At 54.9% G+C, this 19,961-nt stretch overlaps 1 protein-coding gene across 4 annotated transcripts in view; it reads right to left on the reverse strand.

Moving 5' to 3' along the window:
- ZNF609 (zinc finger protein 609) overlaps positions 1-19,961 on the reverse strand; it is a 36,270-nt gene that overhangs the window by 13,717 nt on the left and 2,592 nt on the right. For 3 of the 4 annotated variants that reach the window (XM_085233783.1, XM_085233786.1, XM_085233785.1), the window contains exon 2: positions 13,609-14,478. In XM_085233783.1, the coding sequence (XP_085089909.1) occupies positions 13,609-14,358 (750 nt within the window). In that variant the 5' untranslated portion in view covers positions 14,359-14,478. The remainder of the gene's footprint in view (positions 1-13,608; positions 14,479-19,961) is intronic. The other variant, XM_085233784.1, reaches the window with a different exon arrangement.

Genomic DNA, 19,961 nt, shown 5'->3' on the forward strand with positions numbered 1-19,961 from the left:
CCAGTCACCCGCTCCAGCCATTTACAGGATTATCAGAGCAGCTCTAGCAAAAGAAAGAGAGCAAAAAAAAGGTGTTTTCTATAGGAGAGGGGCAGCAAAGAGCAGAGACGGGACAGTTGTGTGAGGAGGAAAGGGGAAGGAGAAATCCCAGACATCGATCTCGTGATGGGAAGATGCAAGTCTGAAAGACCTCAGTGCTGCAGCTCCTTGAAAGCACGCAAACAGACACCACAAAACCCAGCTGAAGGACACAACGGACTCTAAGCACTCTAAGCAGCTGTGCCAGATCCTGCCCCAAAACCCAAATCCACACATCCTCAATGCATTCGGGACAAACTGGCTGAGAACACCTGCAGGGCTCGTCCTTCTCAGAGGAAACTTTTGAGCTCTCCCTGCTCCTCAGGGAGGTCAGGAGGACACGCTGATCCCACACCATCCTTTAGAGGTGGGGAGAACCCAACTGTTTCCCATACACCTCCATCAGGATGAGCACCCACCAACCACAGCACAGGGCTGACACGAGGTGCCAGGGGCAGGCACTCAGTTGGAAAACAGCACAGCTCCATGTGCTTGGTTTGCCTTTCCTACATCCTTCCCCTGAATTTTCCTACCTAAATCCTGATCCCCACGCTCAACCCCCAGCAGCTCACACCATGGCACGGCCACGCAGCACACAGAGCGGCATGTGAGCTGGGAGCATTAATTATTAAGTCACTTGATTAATTAATGATGCTCTTGCAAGCACAAAGTCCTGCACATTCAAAGTTCTCTTTGGAAAGCTGCAGCATTTATAGGACAACCAGAGGAGGCAGAGCTCGGGATCTGGGAACGGCTTTGGTGTAGAATGACTGCAAAAGCCAGGCACCAAGATGTGAGAGCTGGGTGCAGGATGATGAACAGGAATGGCTCAGCACACCCAGGGCCCCCACCTGCCTCGGTCCCAGAGTGCCCCAGCCAAGGACATAGGAGAAATGCAGCAAATCCATCTGGCGGATGCAGAGATGCAGAAAACAAGAGTGCTGCACATGCTCAGCATAGCTGGGTGTTCAGGGCTCCTGGAGAGGCTCCATTCCAGGGTGAGAGAGATGTATTTCAGATGCGATAAGCAGCAAAGTCTAGAAGGAGTTTCAGATCTATTTATCCCTCAGGCAAGAGGAGACATCTTCCTTCCATCTCTTTAATATTAAAGACCTGTTTTGGTATGATTTCCACGTCTTAGCCCTCGCAGGCTGCACGTTTAGGAAGCTGCCCGCTTGGCTCTTATCTCCTCTTCTTTGTAGGTTTTGCTTGAGTTGCCAGGAGAGATGCTCGTGGTTTGCAGTCACAAAGCCAGCTCTGTCTGACGGCTGATGGGGAGATTGCAGGCGGGGAGGCAGCGAGGAGCCAGCCAAAGAGCAGCCAAAGCCACGGTACGTGCCAGCAGGGCAGGTGGGGAGACAGCACCCTACATACCCTGCATCAGGGAGGGGACCAACAGCTTCCCTGCTGCAGAGTTGCCCCACTGCACATCCAAGCAGTGCAGAAAAGCATCCTTGAGCACTGCTGCATCAGCTCCTCCGGACCGCAGAAAGCTTAGAGCTGAGATCCAAAAGGGATCTGAAATCCCCAAGGATGGGACACCACCCAGCCCCGGGGCTCTCCTCCAACCCCAGGAAGGTTCCTACACTCTGACCTTGCAGTTCTCAGCCTGCACACAGAGATAGATGTCACCAAATCTTAGTTAGCTAGCTATGGAACAAAGCCCAGTGCTCAGGGCAAAACAACAGCCTGGGTTATGCTTGAGCAAATTTTATAGCTAGCATCCCTAAAATAAAGCAAACGTGCTGTTAGAGAAAGCATCTGCTTTGCTCCCCAGGGCTCTCCATGCCACACACCGAGCTGCAAGGGACGGTTCCTCCCGAAGAAACACTACAGGTTCAGTGCTGGTGTGCAGGCTGGGCAACCCACGTTGTTCAATCCAATCCTTCTTGTCACTTCTGCCCTTATAATGTAGGGACCTTCTGGCACCGTGTCCCCAGGGTCCTACATGCTCGCACCACAGCCTTTGGCTCCTAAACTGCGATTTTGTTGCAAATTTGGCTTCTTTGGATGTGAGGGAACCAGAAATACAAAGCCAAGACAACTGGGACAGCAAATACCCTCCTGAGAATGGCACAAAGAGATTCCCAAAGAGAGGATTCCCCATTATTTAGAGGATAGACTCTTCCTCTTCAGGCCGTGAAGAGGAAAAAAATAAACATTCCTGCCTCCAAATCCCTGCAGTAAACCCACCTAACCTCCAGCTCCTCTCCCTGAAAACAGAGACAGCATCTGTACCCCTGTGCCACCACCCTGCCAACTTCAGCCATCCAAAAACACGTGTAGCTGGATCCACCGGTAGAGGTTCCAGCTATCAGAGGCAGGAAATGCAGGGAAGGCTGTGTGGATGGGGTTCTTGCCTACAGTGGGGACTGGGGCTGGGAAGGGGGGTGCTGTCCGGGATCAGTGGGTCAGCAGGATGCCCTGGGGGTGGGCAGGGAGGCTGGGGTTAGCTTTCGTCAAGCAGATGCAGGAGGAGATGCCATGGTGCCTGCCAGAGCATCACCATGTTTTTGTACAGGGGCAAGAAGAGAGAGCTATGAGGCTGGAGCCACATCTTGTTTTAATTGCATCAGCAATCGCTAAGCAATTAATGGCAGGGAGGAGGAGGAGCAGGGCAGCAGGAGACAGAGAGGCACACAGCAAGCAGGGAGAAACAATTTGCTCTTTCTCTGAGGAGAGCAGCACCATTTACATCCACTGTGCCCTGCTCCCAGAGCACCTCTTGTGTCATACCCAGAGGACTAGGAGCGGCTCGCTGCCCTCCCAAAGCGGTCACTGCAGAACACTGGCGCAGGGATGCACCGCCACAAGCAGGGACCGCAGCCCTGGGAAGCACAGCCAGGATGCCAGAAGCCGCCCTGACCACTTCCAACCAGATGCAAACACTTCAGCAGCGTGGCCCCGCTGACCGATGAGCACCTTTCACCCCGCAGTCCCAGCTTACAGAGATCGAGGCGTCTCGGAGATTGCGCCGGGTCACGGCACGCCGAGCCGTGCAGAAGGGAATGGCTGCAGTGAAGGGGAGAGGCATGAAGCGGTGATTTATGTGGACGATGTGCCATTCCAGGTCACATATCGACAGGAGCCTTGCCTCCTGCGTGGGCGGCGAGCCAGCCCGATTATCTGTCATATGCTGCAAGACGCAGTGCCAGCAGCCCGGCCGACATCACCCAGCTTGTTTGTAATAAGAAAATACAAACCCTCGGATGCAGGCAGCCAGCTTTTGTTCAAGCCTTCACTTGCCCGTGGAAGGTGAGCAAGCGCAGCAGGCCGTGTTAAAGCACGCAATGCCTGGAGGCTGATCCTCCCTCGTGCTCCTCAAAGAGCGATGGAGAGCAGTGAGCGGGAGCGCTTCCAGAGGGAAGGACGTGAGCTTTCCTGGGAGCCAATGCTCTGTTAACCCTTCTTCTTGCTTCTCTTCCACTGTGGAATCCTCAGACGCAAATGCTCAGCACACAGTTCCATTCTGAGCTCCGCAGGGAGCACCAGAGCCTTTCGGCCTCTTGGGATCCAGAGTGGGGAAAAAGGTTTGTGGTGCTTATTTGACAGCCCTAGAGAGCAAGCATAATGCAAATCTTAGTGCTTGCAAAGCGTATTTCATCTGGAGTTTGAAAAGAGAGAAACCAAATTACATGGAAGAGAAAGTCAAAGAATAAAGACTACAAGTTTCAGAAGAGCTCGCTGGTTTTTGCTCCCTTGGGTTCTGCAAGCGCCTTAGAGGACGCCCATTTTCCAAGGGCGGATGTTCAGAGCTCCTCAAAACACGGCATATGGTAACCCACACATCCATCCTAATCACCTACGGAAATATGGACTGAAAGAACAGCGTCACCTTGGGTCTGGATTGCATCAATAGGCTGGAGGACCCAAACGGTCAACACGCCATCGTCACTGTCATTCAGAGCAAAACTACTGTGGAAAGAGGTGAGGGTTGTGTGTACAGCCAAGCACGCCCAAGGCAAAAGCTTTATCCCAGAGTTCCAGCCTGCACTGTCCAACACAGGCAGAGCAGAAGCAATGCCAACAAAAGCTCCGTAAGGCTCCTGGAAAGGCTGCAGCCTCAGATGACCTCCATCTAAATAACAGATCTTCACCTGCGACTTCAAACGACACGGCACACCAGGAACCTGCCATTAGGTAATTAGGAACCTGAATTTTTACACCCGAGATCCAGCACCGCAGGTCACGCTGCAGTCGAGCCACCCACGGCATCAGGCCTGGCACTGGAAGAAAATGGGAGCAGGAGCTCGAGGATGTGGGAAGAGAAATAAAAGCTTGGCTTTGGGAGCTGGGCTTTGTCCCAGCAAGGCTTGCGTGCTAGAAGTTTAAGAAGGGGTTTGTTTGCTGACAGCTTAAAGGATTTAAGGGAAGGATTAACCATGGCTTTGCTGATGAGAGAAGCAGTGGCAAACTCAAGAGCAATCCCATGCACATGGGGAGAAGCTGGAGGAGGATGGGGAAAGGGAGATGAGCCGAACCACAGGGACGGAATCCTCTGTGCAGTAAACTCAACTGGGAGCCACTCTTCCCAGCGTTAACAACCTTCATCTGGTGCCAGAAGATACAGGGAAAGCCTAAGGAGAGCCAGGCCCAGGGTCTCACCTGCATGCTGGGATGGAGCCCAGCTCGTTCAGGTGCCCAAACACTAAGCATTTACAGCCAAATCAAACTCACACTCAGCAGGACGCACAAGAGATAACGGCAGGAGGCAGATCTGCTCCAGGCAGTGGGACGTGCAACTGGAGGGCTTCCTTCCAGCCCAAGATGTCCGTCACTGAGCACCATAGGGCTCCAACAGATGCAGCCGATCGATGGGCTTGTCTGGCAAGCTGGAGCCCAGAGACAAGGACGTGCTCCGGCTAATCCAGGCGCTCAGACCATTGCGGCCGCCAGGCAAACAGGCACGGCCCCCTTAAAAGAAGGCATCGCCACACAGATTTAGCCGCAAGAGGGTGGGGAGATTGCTGAGCTCCAAGCCACGGGCTGAATCTTATCTGCTGCTTTAATACCTATCAGTGTTGATACAGATTAAAGGATTAGGCAGGATTACCGAAGGCAACCCCCCCCCCTCCCCCAGCCCCAGGCAGTGAGGATGGGCATGGGTGCGGTGCGGTGCTCGCATTCCCCTCCTGCAACCACAGTCCTCGGGGAAGCAGCCTCCCAAAATGTGGCGAGGAACCTTGCGAGAGCAGTGCAGGGAGCCAACCTGGGCTCTCCAGGAGGCAAAGGAAAGCTCTGGAACACCAGCAGGCATCATTTTGTTCTCCCTGAGGTTGTCTACCAACATGGAACTGGTGGCATCACTGCTGCGAGAAACCATCCCGCCCATCCAGCCATCATCCCTTCTCTAGCCCAAAGCTCTCTTAACCAACACATTTGGGCAGCCTAGGGAGGCTGCCTGCTTAAAACCAGCTTTTTTTTTTTTTTGCTGCTCGGCATAGCTTTTAATTGGATCATTCCCTGACCCAGTTCCCCACATGGCTGCACAAACCCTCAAGCATCAGTGTGGGAGATGCACTAGGACGCCTCTTTCAAAGCCCCGATGGCCACATCGAACAGCTCTCGCACCCGAGCAGCAAAGAGAAGTTTCCCATTTTCAAAGAGATGCCTGCATTCTAACACAGCTGCTTTCATGGGTATGGCTTCAGGGGGAGACCTACCAACAAGCAGTACAGGAGTGTTCTAACTGGTCTGCTTCCCTTACCAGACAATCTCCATTGCAATGCCTCTGCACTGAGCACCATCTCCAGCATCAGGTAGTGCCCATCCAAAGGTCTTTGCAGAAAGTCTGAGACATGAGGGAAAGAACCTGCATCCCTTTCCAGAGCAAAGCTGAACTTCCCTGGGTTGCACACACAAGCCAAAAGCAGTCCCCTTGTCACCCAGCACTGCAAAAAAGCAGCTCCACTGCAAGCTCTGCTCTAGCAGCTGTCTTCTTCCCAACAAAACACCGCCAGGCTGCAAGACAGAGCATCAAGACCTGCTAAAGTCCTAAAAGGACTTTAGAAAGAATAGGGAAAAAAACAAAACAAAACAAATGAGCAACATAACATTGAGATTTCCATTTCAGTCCAGAAAAAACAAACAGCGTTTGTCCCCCCGCCCAGGAAGGCACGAGCTGCAGCAGCTCGCCGGGTGCGTGCCAACAGCAATAAATCTGGGATGGAGCTGTGTTGCAGCCCGGCGCCAGGACAGATCCATCAGCCCTACAAATTCTTGTCCTGGACCAAAAAACACCTCCCTCCCTTCAGCCCTGCTGGGCCAAATGCCAGCTGGGTCCCCCAGTGACCCTACTGGGCCAGGTTCCTCATCCCACAAAACTGTTCATGGGGTCAATAACCACGGAGTCAGTCAGAGTGTCCCAGCCAAAAACAGGACAGATGGGATGTTCCCACCAGGAATAATCCCAGGTGCAAATCACGGACCCTGAGGTCTGATGGGACACGCGTACCTCCAGCCAAGGGGTTCAGAGTTAAGTCCTACAAGTATCCTTTTCTCCACAGCACCTTGTAAATGGATTGCTTTGGTTGACTGCAAATAGAAGTGGTGTCCATCAGGAGAAGCAGAGTGTGGTGCAACGCCAGCACATGACAGGAGAGCGCATTGTGCTTCTTCCAGCAGAGCCAGCTCGTCCCCACAAAGCATATGGCATCACAAACATATTTTGCTTCCCGGATGCACAACTTTGGAGAACACATGCCATGTACTACCTACATGTCTCATCAGGGAAGGAGCAGAGCTCCTTGTCACCACGCAGGAGTTGTCAAACAAAGTCACAGCACAGGGACGTGTGATGTGCAGGGAAAACACTGCCAGAAGGAACACAACGAAGGGGGCAGAGTTGAGACTGCTGCGCTCAGCTTTACGCTGTTCCTCCCAGGTGCCAAGAGCCCACCTACTGCTCAGATGGCTTTTCACTCAACACTTCAACGATGAGCTGCATCCCGCTGCCACCGCTGCCTCCTCGGCACCCACCAAGCAGTGACAAACTCACCGAAAACCCATGGACCTGTGAGCCCTGGGAGCTCGGGAGCCTTCCTACAGCTGCCCGCCTCACTCACCCACAGCTCTTCTACACGAGGAAGTCTTGAGAGCAGTACTTTGTCCCAGGCGAAGATTATTTTTGGCAGGCTTATCAGAACAGTTCTCGCCCCCTTAACCTCTTGGATAAGAGCAGGCTTAGAACAGTCCAGATGTTGGAGCACCAGTGAAACAAAAAGGAATGGTACAACGCAGCCCATGATAAAAATACACAACGAAAACATACAGAAGCAACAACAGCACAGTCAGAGCCCCAAATGAGAAGCTCGAGCTGAAAGGAGGGAAGTTACGGGGAACTCAAGGTTACAGGGTTGAGATGAACCTCGCATTACAGCAAAGCACTGGTCTGAGCAAGGGGTCACTTCTTAGGGTGCTCCAAAACCCACCGCCGAAAGCGATCCTCCAATGCTCTGAATCACACAACATTTCCCGCTGCTACCAACAGATTCTCAAACAAATCCACTCTGTGCAACCACTACAGCAACGATTACTGTAAATTAAGCAATCTTCTCCTCCCAGGCCAGCGCTGGCCATCTCCAGTAGATCTGGGACAACTTTCATCAGCTGCTCCCAGAGGACTGCAGCTGCCAGCAAGCCTCCAGCGCTTTGAAGTAGGCTTATTTTCTTGTTCTCCTCACCCAGAAGCACTAACACGATCCGATTAAACGGGCCACATGAAACCCAACCCACCCACGCGCTCCCCTATTTTTGCCCTTTCCATTCATCGGCAGCCTCAGCGCAAAGCGGGTTCGTCAAATTCCTCCGCTTTCCTTAAATTCTTCTGCCAAGTTCTGATTAAAATCCTCCTAAGTGGTTTTCTCTTGATTCCATTTCCTAGAACTGAGAAGTAAAGCAGTCCTGAGCGCGGCACTGAGTGCCAGCGTTAATAGCTGCTGCCGCAGCCGGGCCATCTCGGTCTCCCACGCAGGCTTGTTAGGATCAATGGGAAATTGAAAGCAATTCTCTTCCCATCTCCCCTATCAGACCACCAGATCCCAGAGGAGGTTGGGTTTTAATAGCCCTGTTCGTATGATGCTCGGATCGCTGTCAGTGTGGGTATGTTTCACGCTACACCATCACTACGGGTACCACTTCGGTGCTGAGTTTGAAATGTCGATGCATGACACCTTTCTGTCCTCTTTTCCCTCAACCCAAGGGCTCCTGCACACTGCCTATAGAGGCGGTGCAATGGGAACCCCAAAACAGCCTTCACTCAAACCAGAAAATCCAGCACCTGCCCTCTCCACCCTGCCCTCCACACCTGAAGGGCCCCAAGGGGAGAGGCACTACTGCCATCAGTCCCCAAATCCCCATTTTTAATTCCACAAGAACCCTTGGAGAACACCAAATCCACCTGCGGGAAGGCTCACCCACACGTGGGTCTGAGCTCCCAACCATCAGGTTCTCAATGGGATCAGGGAAGATCTCCCTTCTCTGGTTGCAGGGCAGAGCTAAGAGAAGTGGAGGCTGCAAGTCCTTCTGTGCTGGGATCCACCAACCCCACACAGACCATGGGGCACACATGGGCACACTGGAGGGCTTTCCTGAATGCCAGGACTGCGGCTCATCTCCGCTCTGCTGTGGCTTTGGTCTTTTCCTCCAAAGGGAGGCTCAGAGGCCTTCTTGCAAAGGCCCACCCTAACAGCTCCCTTCACCCCTGTACACAAAGCGTAGTATTAATAGCCGGCCTGAAAGACCATAAAACACCAAATATCTAAAGAGTTCCTGTGCCTTGAAATGTAAGCTAAGCAAAAAAAAAAAAAAAAACAGAAAAAAAGCAGCCTTCCTGTTAGCAAACGGCTGTGATATATATATACGCTTGCTTTTCTCCCTTCCAAGCCACAGAAGAGCAAACAGCACTCGAAGCTCTGCAACGCCGCTCTCCCTACAAGGCATCCTACAGACCTGCAGGTCTCCCTGCACCAGGATGGCATCCGCCAGCTCTCGCTGATCACTTTGCTACCACCTCAAACAGCCCGCTGGCACAACGCCACCTCCCCTCACTGGATCCTTTTCAGCCTTCAGAAGCAACCTGCCCAGCCTCAAGCCTCGGCCCTGCCCTCGTCCCCTTCTGCCAAGCCCCCCTCTGGGCTCAGCTCACTGGGGTGAGGGGGATGAGCAGGGCTGCTCCCAGCTGGAAGCGGAGATGGAGGCGAGCGGGGACTGCGCTCGTTTGCATAGCACCTGGGAAAAATCACAGCACGGCATTTACATCGCTAATTGGGGGAGCGAGCTTCCTGGAACAAGATTGCTTTCTGGCACAGGGAAGGGAAAAAAAAAAAGAAGAAAAAAAAAAAAGGAGACACACAGACAGACACAAAAAGCCTAACCACCATTTGTAGCTGCGACTCCACCTGCAGCACCTGCCGGCACCAGGCGTGCATCCCGCCGCATCCAGCGGCAGTTCCTCTCCCATCAGTGCCCGCGCACAACCCGGTCTCACCCTCAAAAGCCCAAGTGTGTTTATTGCCACCCCGCGGCTCCCTGCACAGCCCCAGGCAGGGCTGAGTAATGGGGACGGCAATATCTCCAGCAGACACTGTCATCAGAAACAGCACATCAGCAGGCTGCAGATACCTTCCCATCCTTTCAAAGCCCAGCCAGCTGGCTGCTGTGTGCCCGTGGCGTTACAGGGATGCTCTGAAGCTGTACTTATGGAGGGCTCCAGCTCCAGCCCTAAGTGCCCATGGCAGAGCACGGTGACCATGAAGAGGATGAGCAACCCTGCGCACCGAGGCAGCATGGAAAGGCACAGGAAGGCCAGCAGAGCGCTGGGCGCAGTGGGCTGCCAGGTGGAGTGGCAGATTTGCTCATTAGTGGATTATTCCTGGCACACTCCCCGTGCATCAGCTCCCCAGAAGGGCTGTGAGAGCAGCTCACGGTTTTGAAGCCTTCGAGGCTGCACGGCGCTGGAGACGCTGGCGAATCTTCCTTTAAAGAAATCTTGCTCAGCCAGATAAATGGTGCTGTGCAGCAGGGGTCATTAGGCTAATAAGCAGCCACTGTCAGCCTGGAAGCAAGGCAACAGACACGAGAGAATCCACCAAAGCCAGTTAGCCTCACAATCTGACCCATCTCAAGCAGCCACCATCTGCCGAGGAGTCTCCTTTGGAGGAGAAGCAGGGCAGGCGGGTGAGCATGCTGGGGTGTGTGGCAGCCACATCTCTGAGCACAGCGAGGCACAACGCCACACATTTATGGCTTTTCCCAGCCGCGGAAGCACCGTGAGCCCGGTGCAAAGTCCCTAACGAGGAGCAGTTCCCCCTCCCGCATGCTCCTCGTTCCTGCATTGTCATTCCACTCTCGTGCTCGGCAAACAGGAGCGGGTTGCTCGGCGGTGCTCCTGCCGCCGTGTCCTTGACAGGGAGCCGCCGGCCTCGGCTTCCAGAGCACTGGGGAATTGCACCGTGAGATGGAGATGGGGCTGCCCGGCAAATCAGCTCTTAAATTGGACCTGGTGATGCAAACGAGCCGTGCATGGAAGCTAACGCAGCCCCTAACTAGTCCTTCAGCTGTGCTCTGCGGGAAACTCAGCAGGAGGAGACACGATTTCCCCTGCTCTGCTACAATGCCTTGCGAAGCGGGATCAGCTGAAGCTCCCAGACTGCTAGCAGCCTTCAGAAAGAAAAAAAAACAAAAAGCACACACATATAAATAACCTCTCAGCAGGAGCCAAAACTCAGAGCCTAACCCCATGGTTTTAAGTGAACAAGTCCAATTTCCTCCTTTGTAGCTCTTGACACATGTTGGCTGCGTGCCCCCTCCTCGCCTTGTTCCTGCAGCAGAAGGCTCTGCACTGCGGGTCAGGGGACGATAAGGAAATGAGCAGTGTAATTTCCAAGGCCTCCAAAGGCAGCCCTGTCAGCAGCTCCGGAGGCGGCTTACTCGAGCATGGCTGGAGAAAGGAAACCGCGGCGAGAAGAGCCGGCAGCTGCCGCTGTGTGTTCCCTGGCTGCCCTTGGCTCAGCCCCGGCTGGGGCTGCCAAAGCTGCCGATCCCTGGAAAGAGCTGGAGCAAGGGTAGGAAGCCTCAGCCACGAGCACCTCGGAGCGTTGGGTTTGGACGCCCTGCGTGCCCTAAAACCCTAGTGAAAAAGGAGGAGCGAGCGGGGATGGACACAGACCGCTCCACAGTGCCTGTAAGGCACCTGGCCATCTCCTTTTAGGGGTGTTCTTTGCTTCAGCCCTGAGAAGAGCAAAGCCACAATAGGCACTGCCCATCACTACCACCCATGGCACTGGGGTCAGAATCTGATGCTAAAGCACAAGGCTGGTGCGGGCGTGCAATGCCTCATCTCTGCTTGGCCATATCTGCTTGCAAATCCACCATCTCGACCCCATTCATCCTCACCACAAAGCAGCCTGGGCTATGCTGAACCCCTGCATGGTGCAGCAGTGAGCCAAGAAAAAACAATAATCTTTAGGTAAGAAGGGTGCTTTTTTTTGCAAGGGTGCAAGTGGTGGGACTCCAGCTCCTACTTCCAGCGGGACATGCACCAAGACCTCAGTGGGGTATGGATGGGCATAACAGCTCCAAGCTTCAGGCAGAAAAGCTGCCCAAGTAATTCTGCATCACAGCAAAAGAGCTGCCCACACAGGAGGAAATATCAAAACCTAAAATGGTGCATGAAGCTGGAAGATCCAAGCACTGTGAACCTGCTGTGCCATCTGCTAGCAAAGAAGACAAACAAGAAGATGAGTGCCAGGGCAGAGACGAAACAGAGCAGAGGCACAGTTTGGATCCCCTTATCACGTCCCCTTACCCTCAGATCAGCACTAGCATGCTCAGAGCAAAGCTGCACTGACTTCAAGAGGGAGAACACAGGATGAAAACACAGCGATGGCATCTGCACGGGAACAAACAAGGCCTTCTGCCCGAAACTGCAGCACACGTGATGCAGAGAAGGTTTTGTGCAGAACCGAGCCTCCAGCAGCTTCTGTTCGCCTTTTCCTTGTTTGCAGCAGCGTCACATCTGGACAATCATCAGGGGAAAAAAAAAAAAAAAGAAAAAAACAAACCACCCTCCTCCTGCTGAACAAGCTCTCAATCAAAACAAAGCCGGAGCAGCAGCCAAGAGCTGGGAGGCTCTTTTGTTTAATACTTAACATCCCCTGGCCGGCCAGCACCACTGCTCCCCCCAAATGCTGCACCTCAGCAGCTGGGCCACGTGCAAGGCCCAGCACAAGGCTCCATGCAGGAACTGAGCCCCCTTCCTGTCCCCCACAGCTCTGCTGAGGATGCAGCAGGGACTCACAGATCGAGATAAAGGAGCGTAGGGAAGCTCGGCAAGAGGTGGCTGCACGCAGGGGGATCCCTACCTCTTATTTTTCCCCTCTCCCCCTCCCCAGATGGAAATCAGCCTCAGAGCCTCCTCAAGCTGAAGAGGTTGCCCACACGAGTACCCAGTAGGCTTCTCCTCCACAAGCCCAACTTGCAGCCATTCGAATCCATAATGCAAAAGAGCATCTGCTCCTCTTCTCAGCATCATTCACCTGGGTTTTGGTGCTGGGAAGGACAGGGAAACAGCACACCTTCTCCATACCACTCAATTTCACAAGCCCCACAGGCCTGTTTTCCTGACCTACCCTAGAGCCACTCACTCCATTCCCTGTTCTCTCCCCCAACCTTCTGCCTGTATTTTTGTAGCTCTATGCTCTACTTTTGCAGACATTTCCCCATTCTTGCTGACATCAGCAGCTCTCCCCATCCTCCCTCCCACCTGCCCCCTCCTGGTGTCCAAAATCACCAGAACCAGAGAGGAAACACATCAGCTTCCACAGTGTCAACCACAAATCCAATCCTGCACACCTCCCCAGTGCAGGAGCACAGTGCCACCAGCACAAAGGGGCTTTGGTAGACATGAGCACACAGAGTTGTGCATCTGAGGGTGCCCAAACCGCTGCTCGGGCTCTCAGGCAGATCAGGCACACTCTGCCAGCGCAGCCCACGGGGCTCTTGGAATTGAATTGCAGGGCGTGCCCATATGCTGCTCCTGCCTAACCACAGCACCAGTGCCATGCAGCAGCAGAGGAGAAATGCACGAGAACCACCCACAGCATGACAGTGGCCACGGGCCGACTGTTGCTGCAAGCTGGACAAAGCCCACACCCCACTGGCAGGCCATGTGAGGAGGCTCCTGTCAGCCCCAGGCGCCCATGCAGATCCCGCATTTACCAGCGCATGAAGGTCTCCTCATCAGCAAACGATGCAAGGGAAAAAAAAAGTCCTCGGGGAACCACAGGGCGCTCTGACACACACAGCAAGGCCGCTGCGGCTGACAACAGGCTGGAAGCCCACGGTGCCCACTGTGTCAGGAGCCGTAGGAGGCACAGAGTTACGCATCCCTCCGGGCTCCTCCTGCAGGGCCGTAGGGACCAGGGAAGTTCACAGGAGCCAGTCCTGCTCCGTCACCAAGCGCAGCACGTCGCAGAGCAGAACAACCTCTGGCACTGCAACCCCTCCACCCGCAGCCTGAACCTTCCTTACCTTCTCCGATTTGACCTTTTTCAGCTGCCGGCACTCTCCTTCCCCGTCCTCCAGCTCTGACTTAACTCCCAAGGGGTTGAGCGCAGCTCCTGTGTCAATAGCTATACTCCCAAGCTGCTCAGTGGCAGCAGCAGGCTCCGTCCCCTGGCCACCATCGTACTGTCCCACCCTCACAGCCAGGGCCAGGGGCTGCAGCACACCAGGCTCCTTCTCCGTCGGAGCCCCCGCACCCTCACTCCTTTCCTTCTTGCTTTTGGACGAACCGCCCTCCTTGTCCTTCTTGGAGCCGGCCACGCTGCGAGACGCCTTGGCCGACTTCTCTGAGCCCTTGGGGGTGACGGAAGGCCCCAAACCCCCCGAGTTCGCACCGTCCCCAGAGCGTCCTTGAGCCTCCTTCTTGCCCCCAGCTCCCTCACTGGCCGTGAACAAGGAGCTGCCCGGGGCCGGTTTGCCACTGTCCTTGCCACTCTTGCTCCTTTTCGACTTGGATTTGCCCTCCTTGCCTTGCGGGCCTGGCACCGGGCTCACAAACTTGATGTTGTCAGGTAGGGTCGCCACCGCGTTGGGCGCCGGGAGCCCCACCTCCTTGGAGCCCGACATTTCCAATTTCTGCTGATCCTTCTCCAAATCAGCGTCCAGATCAATGATGAGATTCCCTACGCCAATGTCCCATTCATCCCCGCTGTCGTACGTCTCTACCGGGTTCGCATCGATTCCTTTCCCTCCGGAAGCTCCGCTGCTCAAGGACATCTTAGAGTTAACGGCCCCTCACGGTTCAAGGCTCTTCCCTGCCTCCTGCCCGGGGTCCGCAGCGCTACGACGTCCTCGGGCTGCTGGCGCTCGGGGTCTGCCCAGATGACGGCATCGCTGCTGGAAGGGAGAGCAGAGAAAGGAGTTACATGTGAAGGGATGGCACAGAGGGGCAGCCGCACCCAGCTCTCACCCCACCGCCACCACGTGCCCCAGCCCGTGGCAGGGCGCGAGTCCCCCCAACCATCCTCACGTCCCTGCAGCAGCAGGAGCCATCTGGCAGCGGTCCCTCAATCGATGCGAGGCCCTGGCAGGTCACAGCTCCCGGCTCCAACAAGACATTACTCACACATTCCCTGCTCGCCATTTCCCTCTGAATTATTGAGTGCAGCCCTGGGATGGAGGATTGATTCCTCTCCTGCCGATGCCACCCACGGCCGGGGGCTGCCTGGGGGGGCTGCTCCGTTGCCAGGCGCGGGGCTCAGTGCCTCCCTGGGAAATAAATCCCAGCCCGGGGCGCACGGCCACGCGGGATGGCACTGAGAAGGATGGCACCGGGCAGTACCGCCGTGCAGGGCCGCAGCACCGCACCCGGCCGTGCAGCTGCAGAGCTGGGAGGAAGCCCTGAGCCCCGTCTGGATGAGGCCCCTCTCCAGCTCTGCTGTGCCGGAGGCCTGCTGCTATTGATGAGCAGCACTTCAAAAACAGGTGACTTCAAGAGAAACAAGGAGGGAAGAAAAAAAAAAACAAAACAAAAAAAACAGCAACCACACGCACAACACAGATTTCTTCAAACTCCAGCAAGCAGGAGCCTGGAAAGCAGCTTCATGGTGCGTTTCCAGAGATGCAAACACTGTAAAAATGCCAAGGATTCTTTCATCAGACAGGCTGCCGCAGCCAGACCATTTTCCATCTGCTCCCCACAGCATCCCTGGCTCCGCGCAGCCAATAATCCACTCTCTGACAGGTCATTACGGAGAGCTTGAACCCCAGGAGCCAGGGGCGAGCACGCAGGCTGGAAATGAGAAGCACTGACCTCTCATTTCAGCAGCAGAAAGTGCCGAATCAGGAGCTCTGTGCGTGCTGATGGCCGCCCCAAGCCTCCCCGCGCGCTGCTCTCACCTTCCTCCTCCTCCTGCCCACCTTCCTGCACACACGGCTGGAGCATCCCGCTCTGCACCCTGCACTCAGACCCTTCCTTTTCCAAACGTGACACACAGCCCATGCTGGAGCCGTGGTCCCGTGCCCTGTGCAGACAAAGGGGCACAGCAGCACACCCGGCCCCGCAGCGCCCCAATGCTCCATCCCATGGTGAAATATCGAAAACACAGGCAGCAGATTTAGGTCTGAAGCTATGCAAACGGCAGCGGTGGGCGACAACGGCTGCTGATACCTCCCACAACAAAAGGCAGAAGGAGCCCACAAGTCCGCCGGCTCCTCGGAGAGCCAGGAGCAAACAGGTTCAGCAAACATGGGCAGAACAGGAGCACCCGACGGAGGAGGCTGCCCAGGCCCTGCCAAGCAGGGAAGAGCTCAAACAGGACCAACTGGAACGGGCTGGGCACTGAAGACACCACAAAGAGGAATGGGGAAGAAGCAGCACGTCCCAGCCCACGACCCCAAAATGCAACGCGGGGTGGTTCCCTGCAAGCCAACCCACACACGAGGAGGTAAAGCGGTTCCCACAGCCCCATGTTGTCCAGGTCCCCACGCCTCACACTGCCACTCACCTCCCGCCATCCCCGTGCAACACGAGCAGCATGTGCTCACTTGTTGGCTGGAGTCCTGCCAGCACAGCATTTTAAGAGCAGTCCTGGTGCACAGATCCGACAAGGAGACAGCTTTCTGCTTGGGAATGCTGCGCACATGCAGCACCAGACATGAATAATTCAGCTCCATTAGGTGCTGAGACCTCTCCAATCCACATCTCCGTGCTGGGAAGGAGCCAGCATATTAAAGACAAACCTGAAAGTTCACTTTGGGAGCAAGCAGCCAACTGCAAACACACCTAGACGAAACTATTCAAACAGAGCACTTCAAAAAGCACCCAGCAGAGAGACAGGAAGCTGCACGAGCCCCATCTCCTAGTGCTCCAGCACGCCGGCTCTGGCCAAGCCCTGCACTGTGGTACTGGAACCCAGGGAGGGGCGGTGGGAGGCTGGAGGAAGTACTGCTCCTGCCCCAATGGAGAAGGGCTGGCTCATCCCCGTGCGCTCCAGGAGCAGCCTCCGGTGGCTCCCAGACATGACTGACTGTTACTTTCACCCTGCATAACTTTCAGGAAGCGAGAAGAGGCGAAGGGGACAGAAAGCCATGGGGACCCGAGGGGCCTAGCGATGAGGCACGCCCCCAGCCCCTTCTCCCCACACACTGTCCCAGCACCACATCCCTTTTTGTTTCCTTTTACGAGCAAAGCGAGCTCCGAGAGGACGCATTCCCCTTCCCAGGGCCGCTGTGCTCATAATCCCCCGGCTGGGCTTGTTTGGGTTGGATCTTTGAGAAATAACTCCTGTGTCTTTTTCTGCAGATTTCTTTTTAAGATGTTCTCTTTCTCCCCGCCCCCTCTCTCCAGAGATGGGGGAGGGAAAAAGGAAAAAAAAAAAAAAAAAAAAGGAAAAAAAAAAAAAAAGAAATCTTGAATGAGAGCCAGCTGGCACACACAAGAGGAGACGGAGAAATCTGCACAAAGGAGCTTCCTCACTCACTTGCTGCTTTCAGCTCCAGAAATCCAGCAGGGAGGAGGGCTTGCTCTCCCCCGTGCATCACTCGAGGCGCAGCAGACAAAGGCGCCTGGCCACGGCACCCTCCTCCAGTGCCACCCAGGGCAGGCAGGGCTCCGTGCTCGCCCCGTGCCGTCGCCAGGCGCACCTAACAACGCGGAGGAGCTGCGCTCCCACCGGGCATCGGCACAACTCCGGCGGCTCCCGGCTGGAGCGGGACGGCATGGGCACGCTGCCAGAAGCCAGCAGGCTGAGCCCCATTTGAATAAAATGGAGCCAAACCCTCCTCGTTTAATATGGAGGTGCACCCCGGCGGGACTACATCTTCCAGCATGCACTGCAGCCAAGTGAGCGCTCCAGAAACTTACGCCGGGACTCCAAGTTTCCGCCGGCGGAGCTGTGACACCGGGGATGAACCTGACACGGGGCAGCGCCAGCGGCTGAGTCATGTGCTGGCATTCCTGGGGAAAGCCGAATGTGGGCAGTGCAAAAGCAGGGCACCGCAAGAGCCGTTCGGTGCAGGGGGGCAGGAGGACTGCAGAGCAGAGTTTAGCAGATCTATCCGTCGTGACACTCACTCACTTCCAAACACACAGCGCACACCAATGTGACACACGCCGGCAGGCAAAAGCCGTGGTTCAGACCAGAACTCAAGCTTGCATCCGCCCCCCCCACCCCACCTGCTGGTAACCCCAAAACACAACCCTCCAGCAAGGTGCAACTTAAATTACTACAAAGAATCCATAGATACAACGAGATACGGGCACACGGCATGAGATCTGAAGAGCAGGTTTTGCTGTGTTAGCCAAAACCCTTCTTCCCTCTGATGCTTATTCCGCTCCAGCATGCGGCACAGCTCAGGAGGAGCCCAGTGGGTGGCTGACAAAGCCCAGCGCTCCCAAAGGAGGCACCGAGCAAATCCAGAGCTCGGAGCACCGCGTGCCCCTCAGCCCCAACAGCCCAGCGTCACCAGCAGCGACGTCACCGGTGTGAGGCACACAGAGAGGGGGAAAGGCGGACGAAATGTCTCAGGCCTTCTCCAGTGTCTTGAGATGGGAAAAACAGTAACAACGCTTCTTTCATCTTCAAATGGCTTTTGGAAGTGTCAGCACCAAAGTCACCGTTCTTTGTTCGCCCCAAGCACGCACAGCTTCAGATTCAAAATTACTTTGTTCTGGTGCTTCGCAGCCATTGCATTGCTTCCCAGTTGCCCCTGTACCAAATCAAACACCACTCAGGTTTCCTCTAACAACATGCAGGGAAATCCAAGAACTTCCTACTTTAGGAGCACAAACCCATGTCTGGGACATGACACTGTCGATGGAAGGCACGTCGATGCCTGCAGAGCCACGTGAAGGCACCTAGCATCACTTCCTCTCCTTCCCATGTAGGACAACAGACAAACGTTCCTCTTCTTGCCCTCCCTCCCCTGGTGTGGGGATGGATGGATGCAGCCCCACGGCCAAAATCGCTGTCTTGAGGTCCTGCCGCAGGTACGACCTCACAGAACTCAAAATTTGAGAGCTGAACACAGCCAAGAGCTTCACCCAGATCCACAGGTCCACATCCATGCAGCACCCAGTGCTCCCAGCACATGGCTGTACTGGGAAAGAGGAGCTGAGAAACCTTGCCATGAGGAACAAGCAGGGGAACAAGGGAGCCAGCTCCCTCCCTGCAAGCTCAGCTCTCACATCTGTCCAGAACCAGCGACAGAATCACAGAATGGCTCAGGTTGGTGGCACAGAGACTACGGAGCTCAGCTCCCAGCCCTGCTGTGGGCTGCCCAGGGCCCATCTATGGTCATGTCACTTCTGGGGAATGGGGCACCCACAGCTCTGGGCAGCCTAAACATGGTGGTTCAAAACCAGCAAGAATCACAGCACCATCCTCACACAAAATCTGCACCCCTGCAAGCAACGTCCAGCCAAGGTGAGCTTGGGAGTGCTCTGTACCCAGCCCAGGTGCTCTCCTAGTGCCCCACAGCTTGCTGTCGCCGAATGCCAAAAATACCATCAGACACTGGAGAAGGGACATCTGAGCAAAGCCTGGCACTGAGCAGCGCATCGTGACGCTTCCCAAAGGGACATATGGGACAAATCTGGGGGTTGGTTCTCCCTCTCCATCAGGAAACTGGAACCAAGGCAGCTGTGTAGATTGCAAACCGGTCTGGCTACACCCTTGCAAAGCCCCATGTAGAACGGGCAGCCTGTCCTCACTGACTGGAGAGCGCCTGGAGCTACCCCAGGGCTTACACACCTCAGCCTTCAGAGGACAAAGAACTCCTCCCTGCCACTCCAAAAATGAAGGAGCTGCCACTTCTCCTATTAACGCCTTTAATTCCCCTCACTCAATAAGCAATTAGGGCACCTTGGCGAGACGAGCACAGGCTTCATTTGCAGCAGAAGACCGGAGGTGCAGCTGCAATCCCTCTTGCTGTCAAGGCACCAGCCTGGGAACGCTTTGGGAAAAGCCAGCCAGGCTGCAAAGCGAGGGAGGAGACACGCAAGCAGTGACAAACGCGGCACACTGAGGATTGGAGCAAGAAATCCCAACAGCACTTTTTTTTTCTATCTCCCCCCCTCGTCCTTTTTCTTTCTTTCTTATGGGAAGGATAATAAATAGGTGTGTTTTGCAGATTAATAAAGCCCATTTGCAATGCTATGATACACATCAGAAAGTTGCTAATTCACGCTAATGGCCCATTGCAAATGACCGAGTTTTGTGAATTAGCCAGCATGTAATGGAACACAATAAAAAAAGGCTAGAATCATGCATCAAAGTGTACTTGGCCTATTTTCGAGCTGTAGTCCAGTTTTAATTACTTGTGGCAATGGGCACAAAGAGAAGGAATGTCTAAACCAGAAAAATACAGAGGAAATCTCC

This window comes from Meleagris gallopavo, chromosome 12, assembly GCF_905368555.1.
Source record: "Meleagris gallopavo chromosome 12, MGAL_WU_HG_1.1, whole genome shotgun sequence".
Classification (NCBI taxonomy): Eukaryota; Metazoa; Chordata; class Aves; order Galliformes; family Phasianidae; genus Meleagris; species Meleagris gallopavo.